The sequence below is a fragment of the Symphalangus syndactylus genome, chromosome 20, assembly GCF_028878055.3.
Source record: "Symphalangus syndactylus isolate Jambi chromosome 20, NHGRI_mSymSyn1-v2.1_pri, whole genome shotgun sequence".
NCBI lineage: Eukaryota > Metazoa > Chordata > Mammalia > Primates > Hylobatidae > Symphalangus > Symphalangus syndactylus.
In genome coordinates this window covers 16,167,726-16,186,232 of record NC_072442.2, presented here as the reverse complement: position 1 = coordinate 16,186,232, position 18,507 = coordinate 16,167,726, and the positions used below count along the sequence as shown (strand labels likewise).

General features: G+C 46.5%; 1 protein-coding gene and 1 pseudogene across 2 annotated transcripts in view; one reads left to right on the top strand and one right to left on the bottom strand.

The window, feature by feature from the left end:
- PRR11 (proline rich 11) overlaps positions 1–18,507 on the bottom strand; it is a 46,548-nt gene that overhangs the window by 23,384 nt on the left and 4,657 nt on the right. For both annotated transcript variants that reach the window (XM_055258557.2, XM_063628536.1), the window contains exon 2: positions 11,103–11,235. In XM_055258557.2, coding sequence (XP_055114532.1) covers positions 11,103–11,230 — 128 coding nt within the window. In that variant the 5' untranslated portion in view covers positions 11,231–11,235. The remainder of the gene's footprint in view (positions 1–11,102; positions 11,236–18,507) is intronic.
- Positions 167–7,799, top strand: LOC129470503 (speedy protein E4-like; annotated as a pseudogene).

The following is an 18,507-nucleotide window of genomic DNA, read 5'->3' as shown; positions in this document are numbered from 1 at the left end:
TCAAGGGCGCCTGGGAGCTCAGGTGGACAACAGCATCTCCTCAGAGCTGTTCTCCACTCCTGACTTCTCTCAGCCTCGAGAACTGATAACACACCTTCTGGGTCCCAGCAGAGTCCAGAAGAAGGCCTTAGACAGAACAGAGACTCGGTTCCGTGGGTTGGGACAGATTTTGGGAAAGATCATGACCAGCCATCAAGTGCACCCCCAGGATGAGGAGCAGAGCCCCTGGCCGAGCACCTCAGGGTACCCCCTCAAGGAGGTGGTGGATGATGAAGTGTCGGGACCATCAGGTGAGGGGACTGGAGGAAGAAGAGGTGGGATAGGATTGACTAAGGTGAAGGAAGGGGGCCAGGCGCAGTGGCTCACACCTGTAACCCCAACACTTTGGGAGGCTGAGGCAGGCGGATCACCTGAGGTCAGGAGTTCAAGACGAGCCTGGCCAACATGGTGAAACCCTATCTCTACTAAAAGTACAAAAATTAGCCAAGTGGTAGTGGTGCGGCGCCTGTAATCCCAGCTATTTGGGAAGCTGAGACAGGAGAATAGCTGGGAGGAAGAGGTTGCAGTGAGTCAAGATTGCGCTACTGCACTCCAGTCTGGGTGAGAGAGTGAGATGCTGAATCAAAAAAAAAAAAAAAAAAAAAGGAGGGTCAGAGGTCAGGAAGGAGAACCTGAGGAGGGTGTGTGGGAAGAATGGAGAAAGTCAGGCCAGGTGCAGTGGCTCACACCTGTAATCCCAGCACTTTGGGAGGCCAAGGCAGGCGGATCACCAGGAGTTTGAGACCAGCCTGGCCAACATGGTGAAACCCCGTGTCAACTAAAAGTACAAAATTGAGCTGGGCATTATGGCAGACACCTGTAATCCCAGCTACCTGAGAGGCTGAGGCAGCAGAATAACTGGAATCCAGGAGATAGATGTTGCAGTGAGCTGAGATTGCACCACTACACTCCAGCCTGGGCGACAAAGCAAGATTCTGTCTCAAAACAAACAAACAAAAAAAACAACAAACAAAAAGGAGGGACTCAGAGAGCCAGGGACCAGGGAAGGACATGAGGAAGTGTTCTGAGGACAGAGACACAGAAGAATGGGAGATCACACCACTACACTCCAGCCTGGGAGACAAAGCAAGACTCTGTCAAAAAAAAAAAAGGAGAGGCTCAGAGAACTAGGGATGAGGGAAGTAAATGAGGAAGTGTTCTGAGGACAGAGAGATGGAAGAATGGGGAGGGGAAGGAGCGGCTCGTGGGGTTCAGCAAAGGAGAAAGACAGAAAGATGGCTTGGAGAAGCCAGCAGTCCACGAGGCTGGGGAGGATGAAGAGTGGTCTGGCGTTTTGGGTCGGGCTTTAAGGGCATCAACTGCAGAAGCATTACACAGTGGCCTGGTTTCTGTACTCAGTCCCTGGGGTAGATCCCAGCCCCCCGCGTAGGTCCCTTTGCTGGAAAAGGAAGAGGGGGTGGTCGGACGAATCTGAGGAGTCGTCGGAGGAGGAGCCAGAGAAGGAGCTTGCCCCTAAGCCTGAGGAGACCTGGGTGGTGAAGATGCTGTGTGGGCTCAAGATGAAGCTGAAGCGACAACGAGTGTCACCCGTGCTCCCTGAGCACCTCGAGACTTTCAACAGGCTGCTTGGTAGGAGGACACCCCAGAGTGCACCTCCAATCCTGTTCTTCTAAAAAAGAGGAAACTTCCAATAACCACACTTTTCCAATGGGAAAAATATGCCCAGTGGGTGAGCTCTCCATGCGGGAGGACTCAGAAGTGATCACTCATGAGGGACTCTTAGGAGACGATAGAAGATAAGGATTAGATTGGCGCTTGGGATAAGAAAGCTTGGTTTTGGGCCAAGTGTGGTGGCTCACGTCTGAGATCCCAGCATGTTAGGAGGCTGAGGCAAGAGGATTGCTTGAATTCAGGACTTTGAGGCTGCAGTGAGCTATGATGGCACCACTGCACTCCAGCCTGGGTGACAGAGCAAAACTCTGTCTCAAAAGAAAAAGCATGCTAGCTCAAACCTGTAATTCCAGCACTTTGGGAGGCCAAGGCAGGTCAGGAGTTAGAGACCAGCCTGAAGAACATAGTAAAATCTGATCTGTACTAAAAATACAAAAATTAGCCAGGTGTGGTAGCACACGCCTGTAATCCCAGCTACTCAGGGGACTGAGACAGGAGAATCACTTGAACTCGGGAGGCTGAGGTTGCAGTGAGCTGAGATTGTGCCACTGCATTCCAGCCTGGCCCACAGAGCGAGACTCCATCTCAATAAATAAATAAATAAATAAATAAATAAATAAATAAATAAAACAAAATAATAAATAAATAAAACACAATCAAAAATCAAAGAAAGTGGCTTCAGCTGTGCCCTCTGAAACTTAATGTCCTCTTGCTGACTTTTCTAAACCTAAGTGTCTCCATCCATACAGGGGGATACCTCGGCCATGGTCACACCCTGATGTGACTGTCTCATGAGGAAATGATGGGAATTCCTTTATGACTCTGCAGTGGTCCCTCTGTGTCTGCTGGGAGGGCGTTCTGGCTTACTGCCAGCTCTACATCCTGTAGATTCTCACACCCAGGGCCTCCTTCAGCTTCTTCTCAGGGGAGCCTCAGAGCGGGAGCCTCTCTCCCTTGCCCAGTGAAAGTCATTCTCCCCTCTCCCATCCACCTCACCTGTGGCAGTAATCCTGAGACTTCCCCCTGGGAGGCACACTTCTCCTTGCTGCCCTGCTGCTCCCACGGAAACCCTGTCCTGCTTCTCAAGCTGACATCTGCTCTCTAATCACAGAGGATACTGTCGTTAAAAGATTCCTCGCCTCAGGCCGGGCGCGGTGGCTCACGCTTGTAATCCCAGCACTTTGGGAGGCCGAGGCGGGCGGATCACGAGGTCAGGAGATCGAGACCGCGGTGAAACCCCATCTCTACTAAAAATACAAAAAATTAGCCGGGCGTGGTGGCGGGCGCCTGTAGTCCCAGCTACTCGGAGAGGCTGAGGCAGGAGAATGGCGTGAACCCGGGAGGCGGAGCTTGCAATGAGCCGAGATTGCGCCACTGCACTCCAGCCTGGGCGACAGAGCGAGACTCCGTCTCAAAAAAAAAAAAAAAAAAAAAAAAAAAGATTCCTCGCCTAGGACAAAGATTTGAGGATGTCGGACAAGGTAAGGTTGTTCTCCACGGAACTGTGTTCCTGCTTCAATGCACTGCCACGGGGAGGGCGCAGGTTCTAAACCCACAGTTCCTCTCTTCTCTCCCTCTAGCACTTTCCACCAGATGCTCCCACAGTCTTTTTCTTTTCTTTTTGTGAGACAGTCTCGCTCTGTTGCCCAGGCTGGAGGGCAGTGTCTCAACCTTGGCTCACTGCAGCTGAAGCCTCCTGGGTTCAAGGCATTCTCCTGTCTCAGCCTCCCAAGCAGCTGGGATTACAGGCGTGCACCACCATGGCTGGCCAATTTTTGTGTTTTTAGTAGAGATGGGGTTTTGCCATGTTGACCTGGCTGGTCTTGAACACCTGACCTCAGGTGTTCCGCTCGCCTTGGCCTCCCAAAATGCTGGGATTACAGATTTGAGCCACTGTGCCCCTCCAGCTCCCACAGTCTTGAGTCTTGGTGCCCACCTTTTTTTTTTTCGAGACAGTATCTAGCTATGTTCCACAGGATGGAGTGCAGTGGCATGATCACAGCTCACCACAGCCTCTAATTCCTGGGCTCTTGCAATCCTGCCTCAGCCTCCTGAGTAGTTGGGAGTACAGGCACATGCCATCATGCTCGAATAATTTTTATACAAACGGTCTTGCTATGTTGCCCAGGTTGTTCTAGAACTGTTAGGCTCACTTGATCCTCCTGTCTCAGCCTCTCAAACTTCTGGGATCACAGGCTTGAGCTGCCACTCTCGGCTATTCTTGGTCTTTTTATGATTTGTCAGCATCTCCCTCAGGACTCTGCTGGTCTCTTGCCGAGTGAATGAGTGGCCCCTGCCTCTCGTATGGGTCGTTTGGGATCTGAGCCCTGGGCCGCAGTCAGGCCACAGCCCTGAAGCTCCTGGCCCCTCTACTGTCAGTTCTTTGGGACAGTTCTCTGCCTGGCACACAAAAGACCCTCCTGACACCAGCCGACCTAGACACACCCCTTCAAAGATCCCATCGGAGCCCACCATCCTGGGAGCATCACCAACATCCCTTCCTCCGGCTTCTCGGATTTGCAACCAACCTTCGAATACCCCTCCACCCCGCAATTTCCACATGAGCACAGTCACCCCAACACTCAAGTCCCTTCTCTGATGGGCAACCCCTCCCCAGACCCCCATTCCACTATCTCTATGATCTTCCTCTCCCAAGATGTGACATCTCCCTCTCTGTGTTCCTTTCTCTCCATCAGTATCTCCTGGCTATGGTCATAGAGTACTTTTAGCCACGCTGGCCTCTTCTCCCAGCAATACCAACGCATTCATTTCTTCCTGGCTCTGTGAGTGGTTTGCTTCCTCCTATCTGTCAATATCCAATGCCCTGGGACAGTGGAGGAAGTGGGATTCCAGCCTTTCACTTATTCTTTCACCTATTTGTCCTCTTTACTCTGTGTACAAAAAAGAGAGGATTATACTTTCTTGTTTTTAGACTGTTGTTTCTAAAAAGAAACTCAGGCTGGGCGTGGTGGCTCACGCCTGTAATCTCAGCACTTTGGGAGGCCGAGGCAAGTGGATCACTTGAGGTCAGGAGTTTGAGACCAGCCTGGCTAACATGGCAAAACCCCGTCTCTACTAAAAATAGAAAAATTAGCCAGGCATGGTGGTGTGCACCTGTAATCCAAACTACTTGGGAGGCTGAGGCAAGAGAACTCGTTGAACCCAGGAGGTGGAGGTTGCAGTAAGCTAAGATTGAGCCACTGCATTCCAGCCTGGGCAACAGAGCGAGACTTTTTCTCAAAAACAAACAAACAAACAAACAAACAAAACAAGCCAAAAGAACAAATTCCAACGCCAGTGTACAAATAAAAGAATAAAACAAAAGGAACCATAAACCGCTCCTAAGGGGAGAAGAAAAGGAGCAAAGGAACGGACATGATGCTTCCCCCAGCAAGCAGACATTTCTGGTTCTTCTCTCTCCTTCCCACATCAACCACAAATGCCATCGACCTCCTCTGGGTTCCCATGACAGAGGCCACAGTTCAGGTCCCCCTCGCATCACTCGAATCCACTGTCAAATGCTCCCCGCTGGGGCCTCCTGGAGTCTCTCCCCAAGCCTGGGGGCTTCCTAGTGCAGCCTGAGCATCTTTCCAAAGCACAACACCCTCACTGCCCACCTGAACAACTTCCTTAGCTGATGTCTTTCTAAATTGAGGCCAGGGTCCACAGTGCAAATTCCACCCGCTCTATAATCTCTACAACCAAACTGGCTTGCCATCTTGGTGTTTCCTGGCATGGCTTCACCGCTCTTTCCAAATGCCCTCCATTCGACTTTGCGTTTGTGTTTTCTGTCTGGGTGTCCCACACACATGTGGTTCTGAAGGGAAGACCCATTCTTTAAAGTCAGTTCACCGTTCACCCCACAGCCTCTGTGATGCCTTCCCTCATCTTCCAACTTTTGCATGCTCGTAGACACTGGGATTAGGTCATCTGCCCTGATTACTCCCAGTCCCATTAGACAAGATGCCTGTAGAAGGCAGGGTCTTGGCAAAATATCAATGTATTCAATTTCTTCTATGTTTTTGAGACAGACTCGCCCTGTCCCCCAAGCTGGAGTGCAGTGGTGAGATCATAGCTCACTGCAGCCTCCATATCCTGTACTCAAGTGAATCCTCCCGCCTCAGCCTCTGGATTAGCTTTGAATACAGGGCTGTGCCACCATACCTGGACAGTTAATTAATTAATTAATTAATTTATTGAGACAGAGTCTTGTTCTGCCTCTTAGGCTGGAATGGAGTGGCCCAATCTCGGCTCACTGCAACCTCCTCCTCCTGGGTTCATGTAATTCTTGTGCCTCAGCCTCTTGAGTAGCTAGGACTAATGGGTGTGCCACCACACCAGGCTGATTTTGTATTTTTAGTAGGCATGGGGCTTGTCTCGAAATCCTGGCCTCAAGCGATCCACCTGCTTCAGCCTCCCAAATTGCTGGGATTACAGGCACGAGCCACCACGTCCGGCGTGTTTTTTACATTTTTTATAGAGACGAGGCTCTTGCTATGTTGCCCAGGCTCATCTCAAACTCCTGGCCTCAAATGATCCTCCTGCTTCAGCCTCCCAGTGTGCTGGGATTCCAGGCATAAGCCACCACTCTCGGCCACCAGTTGGGTTTTTGTCTTCATCCTGAAGGAGTGGCAGACGCCCTTCAGCAGGTCTCTGACCATCAGGGCCCTCCTGAGGAAGGCATGGCTCTGCAGGGTGGGTGCCAGTCCTGAGCTGAGGATGGTCCCCTGCCCTCCTCTCTGGGAAGCTGACCTCAGCCAGAGGTCTCTCCTGGTGGTGCCCCTGAGCAGCAACCTGATTTCTGTCCCCAGCTACCTGGCCAATGACAAGGAGGAGGACAACGAGGCCTCCAAACGAAACATCTTCTACTTCCTGTATGGGAAGAACCGCTCCCAGATACCCTTGTTCCATAAGCTTCAGTTCCAGTTCTTCCGTTCCATGAGCTGAAGGGCTTGGGTTTCCCTGGAGGAGTTGGAGGAGGTAGGTGGGACGTGGGGACTTGGAGGAGGTGGGGAGGAATTGGGTGGGCTGGAGGCTGGACGAGGGGAGGGAGGGGTATCCTGGGGAGTCCCCATCTTCTTAAGGGGCGTTTGTTTTTCCAGATCCGGGCTTATGACCCAGAGCATTGGGTGTGGGCACGAGATCGTGCTCCCTTTCCTAGAGCTCCAGGGACCGTGGAGGCCTGAGGTCATCGGCCGGAGGGAAGGTACATCTGCGTTCTCTGGGGTAAAGGTAGAATATTGGGGTCTATTTTGGAAATCTGAAGAACCCAATTGCTTGATCCAGCTTCGAGCCTGGGCAACATGGTGAGATCCCCTCTCCATAAAAATACAAAAATTAGCCAGGCGATGTGGGAGGATCGCTAGAGCCTGGGAGGTCGGGGCTGCAGGGAGCCCTGATCCTGCCACCGCACTCCAGCCTGGGCAACAGAGTGAGACCCTGACTCAACAATAATCATAAATACTGAGTTCGGGGAGGTTCATTATGATTGACGCACTTGAGTTACCGATTTGGGTCGAGGGTTCAGTGAAGCTTTGGTTCACGTCTTGCGCAGCTAACCACGTTCAGCACAGAGCATGAGACTTCATCATGAGGAGGTAGGATTATGGATTAGGCTTCTGGACTCGGGGTTCGTGATGTTGTCACATTAGAAACGGATCTAGCATGTTTACAAGTTTAGCTCTTAAGTGACACAAAAGACCCCAGTTGTGATGAAGTCCAAAGCCACATTCTTTGAGGCTGCCCTACTCCCTGGGCAGACCCACCCAAAGTCCTTGCTATGAAGCAGATCACTGGGGCTGACCTTGGGCGTATTAAGTGAGTTTTGGAGTCAGGGTCACCAAAGTGTGAGTTTCACAGTTGAACACGATAGTTCAGAAGCAGGCTATAGAATGAAGGAGAGGAGATAAAACTGGATTTCTCAATTGCTCTGAACTCTAGTTAGACTTGATATGGGACATGAATAACCTTCCTCTCTAGAGAGCTTCCTCCTTGAAGTGTGACATCCTCTTTCTCACTTCCAGAACACCGGGCCCAGGGGATTTGTGGATTTTCAGCAGGAACTTTATTCCAATGCTAATGGCAGACACCACGAAGGAGGAGAGGAGCCATTTGTGCAGGTTATTTAGAAGAACCTGGACTGTTCTAGACGGAGCTGAATGGAGTGATCACGTTGTCCTCCTAGGACCAGGGGGGTACTTCTGTGTTTGGAATTGGTGGGTTCTTGGTCTCACTGACTTCAAGAATGAAGCCGCGGACCCTTGCGGTGTTAAAGTTCTTAAAGGTGGTGTGTCCGCAGTTTGTTCCTTCTGATGTTCGGATGTGTTCAGCCTTCTGGCGGGTTCGTGGTCTCGCTGGCTCAGGAGTGAAGCTGCAGACCTTCGTGGTTGAGTGTTACAGCTCTTAAGGCAACGCGTCTGGAGTTGTCCATTCCTCCCGGTGGGTTCGTGGTCTTGCTGGCTTCAGGAGTGAAGCTGCAGACCTTCGCAGTGAGTGTTACAGCTCATAAAGGCAGTGTGGACCCAAAGAGTGAGCAGTAGCAAGATTTACTGCAAAGAGCGAAAGAACAAAGCTTCCACAGACCCCAGCCAGTTGGCACTGCTGCCTCAGGCAGCCTGCTTTTATTCTCTTATCTGGCCCCACCCACATCCTGCTGATTGGTCCATTTTACAGAGAGCCGATTGATCTGTTTTACAGAGAGCTGATTGGTCCATTTTGACAGGGTGCTGATTGGTGCGTTTACAATCCCTGAGCTAGACACAAAAGTTCTCCATGTCCTCACTAGATTAGCTAGATACAGAGTGTCAATTGATGTATTTACAAACCCTGAGCTAGACACAGAGTGCTGATTGGTGTGTTTGCAAACCTTGAGCTAGATACAGAGTGCCGATTGGTGTATTTACAAACCTTGAGCTAGATACAGAGTGCCAACTGGTGCATTCACAATCCCTTAGCTAGACATAAAGATTCTCCAAGTCCCCACTAGACTCAGGAGCCCAGCTGGCTTCACCCAGTGGATCTTGCACGGGGAGGGGGCGCAGATGGAGCTGCCTGCCAGCCCCGGGCCATGTGCCCACACTCCTCAGCCCTTGGGTGGTAATGGGACCAGCACTGTGGAGCAGGGGGCGGCGCTCTTCAGGGAGACTCAGGTGGCGCAGAAGCCCACGGTGGCAGGGGAGACTCAGGCATGGTGGGCTGCAGGTCCTGAGCCCTGCCCCGCGGGGAGGCAGCTGAGGCCTGGCGAGAAATTGAGCGCAGCGCCAGTGGGCCAGCACTGCTGGGGGACCCTGCACACCCTCCGCAGCTGCTGGCCTGGGTGCTAAGACCCTCACTGCCCGGGGCCGGCCGGGGTGGCCAGCCGCTCAGTGTGGGGGCCAAGCCACGCCCACCCAGAACTAGCTGGCCTGCAAGCGCTGCGCGGAGCCCCGGTTCCCGCCCATACCTCTTCCTCCACACCTCCCTGCAAGCTGAGGGAGCTGGCTCCGGCCTTGGCCAGCCCAGAAAGGGGTTCCCACAGTGCAGCGGTGGACTGAAGGGCTCCTCAAGCACGGCCAGAGTGGGCGCCCAGGCTGTGGAGGCACGGAGAGCGAGCGAGGACTGCCATGGCTGCCAGCACGCTGTCACCTCTCAACTTCTAGGAATCCATAGAGAACAGTGAGAAACCAGGGGTGTTTCTGGTTCCACCCCTTCCTGCCACCACCTCTCTTTTTATATTGCTTAATTCCAACCTCCCTGGGGCGGAACCTGGAGGTCCTGTTTCCTATGGACTTGGTTGCCACAGTCCAAGAGCATTTGAAGGCACAGTGCAGATACTCAGATTAGCACAGACTTCTTTGTAAAATATGAGTGCCATAGATTGTAACAGATAGCTTCATGCACACTATGCATTTATTGGTTTCTTTGGAAAATGTTGGCCATCAAATTATTAATAGGTTTACTTCAAATAGTTTTGAAATTGTTGTACTTTTGAAAATATGCTGTTCCTGTAGATTTTTTGATGAGTTATAGCTGTTATATATACATATATAAAGATAATTTTCATTTTAACAGACAATCCTTTTTATCCTAAATCTTTTATTATCTTTAAATGTTTTTCGTATTATTATATGTGCCCCTGAAGCGAGTACACTTTTTATCTATGATACTTACATAATAATCTCTTCTATTTATAGCTATTGGTAGTTCCCCTAAGTTCCTGTCATAGAAATTTTTATTTGCTGTTTAGATTTGTGACTGAATTGTGAGAATTCAGTTGTAATTTTTAACATGTCTTAGATATATACTAACATGTCTAATATATACTATATATTTTATTGGTTTATTTTGAAAAAGATGGGCATAGAATTATTACTACATTTATTTTAAGTATTTTGAAAATACTGGTATTTTCGAATAGATACTGTTCCTATAAAGTTGTGAGATGGGTGTTATAGCTGCTATATACACATAAATATAATTTTGTTTTCCTTTTTAAGAGAGGTTTCTTTTTATCCTAAATCTTTTATCTTTAAATCTTTGTATCTATGATTACATGTGCTGCTGAAGGGAGCACTCTTTTTATCTATGAAACTTAATATATCTATAACACTTATAGCTACATGATAGTTCCCCTAAATTCTTATAAAAATAAATTTTTGGCCGGGCGCGGTGGCTCAAGCCTGTAATCCCAGCACTTTGGGAGGCCGAGGCGGGCGGATCACGAGGTCAGGAGATCGAGACCATCCTGGCTAACACAGTGAAACCCCATCTCTACTAAAAATACAAAAAATTAGCCGGACGTGTTGGCAGGCGCCTGTAGTCCCAGCTACTCGGGAGGCTGAGGCAGGAGAATGGCATGAACCCGGGAGGCGGAGCTTGCAGTGAGCCGAGATTGCGCCACTGCACTCCAGCCTGGGAGACAGAGCAAGACTCCGTCTCAAAAAAAAAAAAAAAATAAAAATAAAAATAAAAAATAAATTTTTATTTGATGTTTACTGTATGTTTTTGAAATGTGAGAATTCAGATGTAATTTTTTACCTTGTATTGGCATGTTTGTATGCTACTTTTTTTTTCTTTTGAGACGGAGTCTCGTTCTTTTGCCCAGGCTTGAGTGCAGTGGTGCGATCTCGGCTCACTGCAACCTCCGCCTCCCGGGTTCAAGCAATTCTCCTGCCTAAGTCTCCCGAGAAGCTGGGATTACAGTTGCTCGCCACCACGCAGGCTAATTTTGGTAGTTTTAGTAGAGACAGGGTTTCACCACATTGACCAGGCTGATCTCGAACTCCTGACCTCAGGTAATCCACCCACCTCGGCCTCCCAAAGTGCTGGGATTACAGGAATGAATGACTGCACCCGGCCCTGCCTTCTATTTTTTTTTTTGCTAAATCTGGAAACTCTATCTTAAACTGATCAGATCTCTTTAATATTTTTTTTGGTTCCATATTATGCCTTACCTTTCTGGTGAGGGTGGTGGAGGAGGAGGTGTAATTAACTTGGACTGCAAGTGAGAGGCTTCTTTTTTTTTGAATAATCTTTTGGCTTTGACTTTTAGCTTTCGTCTTCGTTGTTTGAACTTGGGCATGATTTCTGCAGAGAAATTTTTTTACATTTTTAATTGAAGAATAATATATACATATAGAAAGTACACAAATCTTAAGTGTAGAGTTCAATGAATTATCATACCATGAACACACTCTTATAACCACCATCTTGGTTAAGAAATAGGTCACTACCAGCATCCCAGAAGAGCCCTGAAGTAGGGGAAAATGTAAACCCAGATTTAAACTATCTCTGGAGAGATCTTGGTCTTGGCATTATATTACTAAGTTTGTTTTGCTGTGTTGCTTTTCTTCATTAAGTTAAATGAATTTTTCTTTCTTTATAGTAGCGAAAATGGCTGTAGTTGGGTTATAGTCAGTTATTAAAATAATATGTTGGCCAGGCGTTGTGGCTCATGCCTGCAATCTCAGCACTTTGGGAGGCCGAGGTGGTGAATCACCTGAGGTCAGGAGTTTGAGACCAGCCTGACCAACATGGAGAAACCCCATCTCTACTAAAAACACAAAATTAGCCGGGCGTGGTGGTGCATGCCTGTAATCCCAGCTATTCGGGAGGCTGAGGTAGGAGAATCGCTTGAACTTGGGAGGTGGAGGTTGTGGTGAACTGAGATCACGCCATTGCACTCCCGCCTGGGCAACAAGAGCGAAAACTCCGCCTCAAAAAAAAAAAAAAAAAAAAAAAAGAATATGTTTCTTTACCAGCAGCATCTACTGAGCATCCACTGTGACAGGTGGAATTGTAGTGAGATAAGGAAACAACATTAACCATTTATTCAATACCCCTTTACTGTTAGGTATCTTCACATACATCTTGTCAGTTAACCCTTACCACCCTGCAAGGTATTATCCCTGACAAGGATTTTTATTCCCGTTTTTACAGAATAAACTGAGGATAAAAAAGATTAGACAATCTGTCAATGCAATGCAATAAGTCCAAACCTGTAAGTCTTCCATGTTCTTTCTAATATGCTGTGGTGTGACACTAGATTAAATAGGCAATATACTGTAAAATGAAATAACAATTACCCCAAATCTAAGACATGGGTGTTTTAAAACAGTTATTTTATTTTTTGAGGCACAGTCTAGCTCTGTCACCCAGGCTGGAGTGCAGTGGCGTGATCTCAGCTCACTGCAACCTCCACCTCCCAGGTTCAAATGATTCTCCCGCCTCAGCCTCCCAAGTAGTTGGGACCACAGGCACATGCGACCACACTGGTGGCATAATTCCAAAGTGCTGGGATTACCGGCGTGGGCCTTAAAACAGTTATTTTAAAGCATTTAAAAACAACACCGCTGGGGGCGGTGACTCACGTCTGTAATCCCAGCACTTTGGGAGGCCGAGGTGGGCAGATCACTTGAGGCTGGGAGTTCGAGACCAGCCTGGCCAACATGGCAAAACCCTGTCTCTATTAAAAATACAAAAATTAGCTGGGCATGGTGGCACAGTGCCTGTGGTCCCAGCTACTGGGGAGGCTGAGGTGGGAGAATCACTTGAACCCGGGAGGCAGAGGTTGCAGTGAGCCGAGATCACGCCACTGCACTCCAGCCTGGGTGACAAAGCAAGACTCCATCTGATAAATAAATAAATAAAATAAAATAAAATAAAATAAAATAAAATAAAATGAAAACATTACCTAGTAGAATAGAGGATACTAGAGGCTGGGAAAGGTGGGGAGGAAGGAGGAATAAGGAAAGATTTGTTAAAGGATACAAAATAGGGCATTTGAACCACAGCAACTCAATCTCGAATAGGGGTTGGGTAAAATGAGGCTAAGACCTACTGTGCTGCATTCCCAGGAGGTTAGGCATTCTTTGTCACAGGATGACATAGGAGGTTGGCACAAGATACAGGTCTCAAAGACCCTTCTGATAAAACAGGGCGCAGTAAAGAACATGGCCAAAACCAAGAGAGCAATGAAAGTGGCCTCTGATTGTCCTTACTGCTCATTATACACTAGTTATAATGCATTTGCATGCTAAAAGACACTTCCACCAGTGCCAAGACAGTTTACAAATGCCATGGTAATGTCTAGAAGTTAACCTATGTAGTCTAAAAAGGGAAGGAACCCTCAGTTCTGGGAAATCCCCACCCTTTCCCCAGAAAACTCATGAATAATCCACCCCTTGTTTAGCATATAATCAAGATATAAGTATACTCAGTTGAGCAGCCCATGCCACTGCTCTGCCTATGGAATAGCCATTCTTTTATTCCTTTACTTTCTTAATAAACGTGCTTGCCCTTTATGGACTTGTCCTGAATTTTTTCTTGCACGAGGTACAAGAATCCTCTTTTGGGGTCTGGATTGGGATCCCTTTCCATTAATAAATTACAGCTAGATAGGAGGAATAAGTTCTAGTGTTCTATGGCACTGTAGGATGACTATAGTTAACAATAATATATTATCTAGTTTCAAATAGCTAGAAGTGTATTGAATTTTACTAACACAAATAAATGACATGTTGAAGATGATGAATATACTAACTACCCTGATCTATTCACTATACATTATATGTATCAAAACATCACTATGTACCCCACAAATATGTATAATTATTATTAGTCAATTTATTTATTTAGAGACAGAGTCTCGCTCTGTCACCCAGGCTGGAGTGCAGTGGCGCAATCTTGGCTCACTGCAAGCTCCGCCTCCTGGGTTCACGCCATTCTCCTGCCTCAGCCTCCCGAGTAGCTGGGACTACAGATGCCCACCATCCACGCCTGGCTAATTTTTTGTATTTTTAGTGGGGACAGGGTTTCACCATGTTAGCCAGGATCGTCTCGATCTCCTGACCTCGTGATCCGCCTGCCTCAGCCTCCCAAAGTGCTGGGATTACAGGGGTGAGCCACCGCGTCCGGTCCTATAGGTCGATTTTAAAATAATAAAAATAAAATTTAAAAAATAAAAAAATAAAAAGTGGCAATGCCACTTGATACACTAACAGCAAATTAGGATCTGTAGAAATAAAGTGAATTTTTTATACAAATGTCAGGATATAATCAAGAATTATCAAGAGAATAAAAGCTGCTTTGTACTTAAGAATGTAATAAATATTTTTATATAAATATATGTTTTAAGACGCTATACATACTAATATGCTATACACTAACATATATCTATATAAGTATATATCATAATGATCAATTTAACATTAAATATATTACCATTAAATATATGTTAACATTATCTTGATTGTGACCAAGTGAACATTCTGGAAACCTTTAATAAAAGGGTCCTTCTTGCTGTGGTACAAAATGAAAAAACAAAACAAAAACATTATCTAGTATATTCACATTTCAATCTGGATCCTTTTCTGAAGAAAATTAAGTCACAACTAGTTTGAGCTGAAGTTCCAGAAAGGCTTTGCTGCTTTTAGTTGTTGCTACTTGAGGAACAAAGATGTTGTTATTCAAGTAGCAGAACTGAAAATGATCTCAAGGCCTGGGCCTCCTTCCCTTCAAACTCAGATTTGAATGGGAACAATTGGCCTTTAAAATACACATTCATTCCACTTTTGTTCACTCAGTAACCTTTCAGCACTTGGTATGCAGCACTATACTTGCTCAGCTCTCAGATTCCACTGGCTGATGAACCCCCACTACCCTGTTGCAGGTTGTAAAAACTGAGCACTGGCTTGGTTCCATGATTTGCAGAGGGCACCCCTAATGGCAAATGGTGGCAGCGCATATATCGACAGCCCTTCTAGAAATAGATTCCTGATAACATCTAATTGGACTATCAGGTCCCAGTTTGACAAGGTGCTTTTCTTAATTGTCCTTAGGGGCTTAGGAAACACATCAAAACATAGTTGGCTGACTTCATCTTTATTATATCACTTTTTCTTCCTGCTGAAATAATGAAGGAAGGTGAAGCAGGGATTATTAAACACAAGGGATGTCTAAAGGATTTTTTTTTTTTTTTTTTGAGACAGAGTTTTGCTCTTGTTGCCCAGGCTGGAGGGCAATGGCATGATCTCGGCTCACCACAACCTCTGCCTCCTGGGTTCAAGCGATTCTCCTGCCTCAGCCTCCTGAGTAGCTGGGATTACAGGCATGAGCCACCACACCCGGCTAATTTTGTATTTTTAGTAGAGATAGGGTTTCTCCATGCTGGTCAGGCTGGTCTGGAACTCCCGACCTCAAGTGATCTGGCCTGCCTTGGCCTCCCAAAGTGCTGGGATTACAGGCGTCAGCCACCGCACCCGGCCCTGATTTTTTTTTGACTTAAAACAACACAAGCCTGTAGTCCCAGCTATTCAGGAGGCTGAGCTGGGAGGATCACATGAACCTAGGAGTTTGAGGCTGCAGTGAACTATTATTGTGCCACTGCACTCCAGCCTGGGCAACAGAGGGAGATCTTGTTTCCAAAACAAACAAACATAAACAAACAAAACAAAACCAGACCAGACGCAGTGGCTCACTCCTGCAATCCCAGCATTTTCGGAGGCCGAGGCGGGCAGATCATGAGGTCAGGAGATCGAGACCATCCTGGCTAACATGGTGAAACCCCATCTCTACTAAAAATACAAAAAATTAGCCGGGCGCGGTGGTGCATGCCTGTAATCCCAGCTACTTGGAGGCTGAGGCAGAAGAATCGTTTGAACCCAGGAGGTGGAGGTTGCGGTGAGCCGAGATCACGCCATTGCACTCCAGCCTGGGCAACAAGAGTGAAACTCTGTCTCAAAAAAAAAAAAAAAGGAGAGAAAGTGAATGGAAGTCAGTATTTGTCTAAATTTATATAGTGTCTAAACTTGAAAAAAAACATGAAATAATAGTATGAATGTTACTTAGAAATATGGAGGTAAATACCAGAAGAAATAATTACAAGACTTAATAGTGTTGCCTCTGACAATTGGGAGTCAGGATTACAGAGGGGTGGTTTAAACTGGACTGCCATTTTTTTTGTTATTTCTTTCTAATTATAATAAGGCTTGTATTGTATTTGACTTTCAAACTTTGGTATGTACCATTAGCTGGAAAAGTTGCGTACCACCATTCTGAAACAGGGCCATCTCTTTCTAGTCCTTTCCTGGTGGCTGTTCCAGTGTCTATGCATTCAAATTTCTAAAGAGTCCTACACAAGCCAATGTCTGTCATTTTGGGAATTATTTTTCAAGATAAAGATGTCTAGGAACTAAATCATGTTTCCTTCTCTCTCTCTCTCTCTGTGTGTGTGTGTGTGTGTGTGTGTGTGTGTGTGTGTCTGACCTGGGTTATTAGTGCTTCTATCTAATCTCCTTCTAATTAAATACAGTAATTGGCACATGCAGAGGATTAAGGAACCATGCAAAATCTGTCATGGTAGAAAGATGCAGTCTGAGATAATTCCTAGATATTTAGTTGTTCCATCCAAAAATAATCACAGCTCTTGCGAAAGTGGAGAATAGCAAATTTCTACCTCAGTCAAAACAAGAACACAAAAAATTAAGGTTTGTTTTAGTATCATTACTTAGTTAAAAGCATTAGGTACTTTCCAGAGGATAACTGCCCAAATTGAAAGAGTATATAGCAGTCTTCCTTTAGCTTAAAATACATATACTTATCCCCTTTCCAAAAGGGTAATGAGACCTACAAATTCTTTTTGCTGGATTAGGTGGGATTTTAATTGTTAACATTGAATAGAAGCTCATTCCTTCGTGATTCCTTAAAGCATTTTTCCTTTTGTTTTGAGACAGGGTCTTGCTCTGTTGCCCACACTGGATTGCAGTGGTGTGATCTCAGCTCCCTGCAGCTTTGACCTCCTGGACTCAAGCAATCCTCCTGCCTCAGCCTCCTGAGTAGCTGGAACTACAAGGGCGTACCACCATGCCCAGCTGGTTTTTGTATTTTTAGTTGAGACAGGGTTTCACCATGTTGCCTAGGCTTGTCTCGAACTCCTGAGCTCAAGCAATTTACTGGCCTTGGCCTCCCAGAGTGGTGAAATTACAGGTGTGAGCCACTGTACTCGGCCCTTATGTTTTGTGTGTGTGTGGTTTTTTTGTTTTATGTTTTTTTTTTTTTTTTTTTTTTTTTTTTTGAGATGGAGTCTCGCTCTGTTGCCTGGCCAGGCTAGAGTGCAGTGGCATGATCTTGGCTCACTGCAACCTCTGCCTCCCGAGTTCAAGCGATTCTCCTGCCTCAGTCTCCTGAGTAGCTGGGACTACAGGCACACACTACCACGCCCAGCTAATTTTTGTATTTTTAGTAGAGTTGGGGTTTCGCCATGTTGGCCTGGCTGGTCTTGAACTCCTGAGCTCAGGTGATCTGCCTGCCTCGGCCTCCCAAAGCACTAGGATTATAGGCATGAGCCACCATGCCTGGCCTATGTATTTTTTAAACTAATTTTTTTCTTACACTGCTTTCTCAAATAATCTGAAAAATCATTAGAAACATAAATATATAGGCAAAAGGCGGTGGTTCAAAGTGCTGTAATCCCCAGCACTTTGGGAGGCTGAGGTGGAGGTGGGAGGATCCCTTTAGCCCAGGAGTTTGAGACCACTCTGGGCAACATAGTGAGAGTCCCAACTCCATGAAAAAGAGAAAAAAAAAAAAAAAATCGTGGCATGGTGGCCCACCTACAGTCCTAGCCACTTTGAAGGGGGAGGTGGGAGGCTCACGTGAGCACAGGAGCTTGAGGCTGCAGTGACCCATGACTGCGCCACTGCACTCCGGCCTGGAAGACAGAGCGAGAAACTGTTTCCAAAAAAAAGACAAAAACAACATAAATATCCTAAATAACTCTATGATCTCTAGAAATTACTCTCATTTTTACTTACATCTTCTTTTCATTAAAAAAAGATTTCTAGGCTAAGGAACCAGAAAACTGGTACATCTGGAGCTCTTGATAACAAATCAAACAATAATAAAGGCCATATTATAGGCTGGGCACGGTGGCTCACGCCTGTAATCCCAGCACTTTGGGAGGCCGAGGTGGGTAGATCACTTGAGGTCGAGTTCGAGACCAGACTGGCCAACACAGTTAAACCCCATTTCTACTAAAAATATAAAAATTAGAATGAGGTTCAGTCTAAAAAAAAAACCCCAAACCAAAACCGAAACCAACCAACCAAACAAAAAACAAGAGGAAGTATACTGTAGGGGTTAAGGATGAGGACCAGGGAGTTATACTGCACAGGTTCAAATCATGGCTCTACTATACTGTCATAACTTATTATTTATGACCTTCAAGAGATTCTTAGCCTTTCTGTGTCAGTTTCCTCCCGTGAAATAATAATATTAATAGGAACTTACTTCAGAGTTTTGAGGAGTACACGAGTAAATCATATAAAGTATTTACAGTGCCTGGCAGGCAATAAGTTTTAT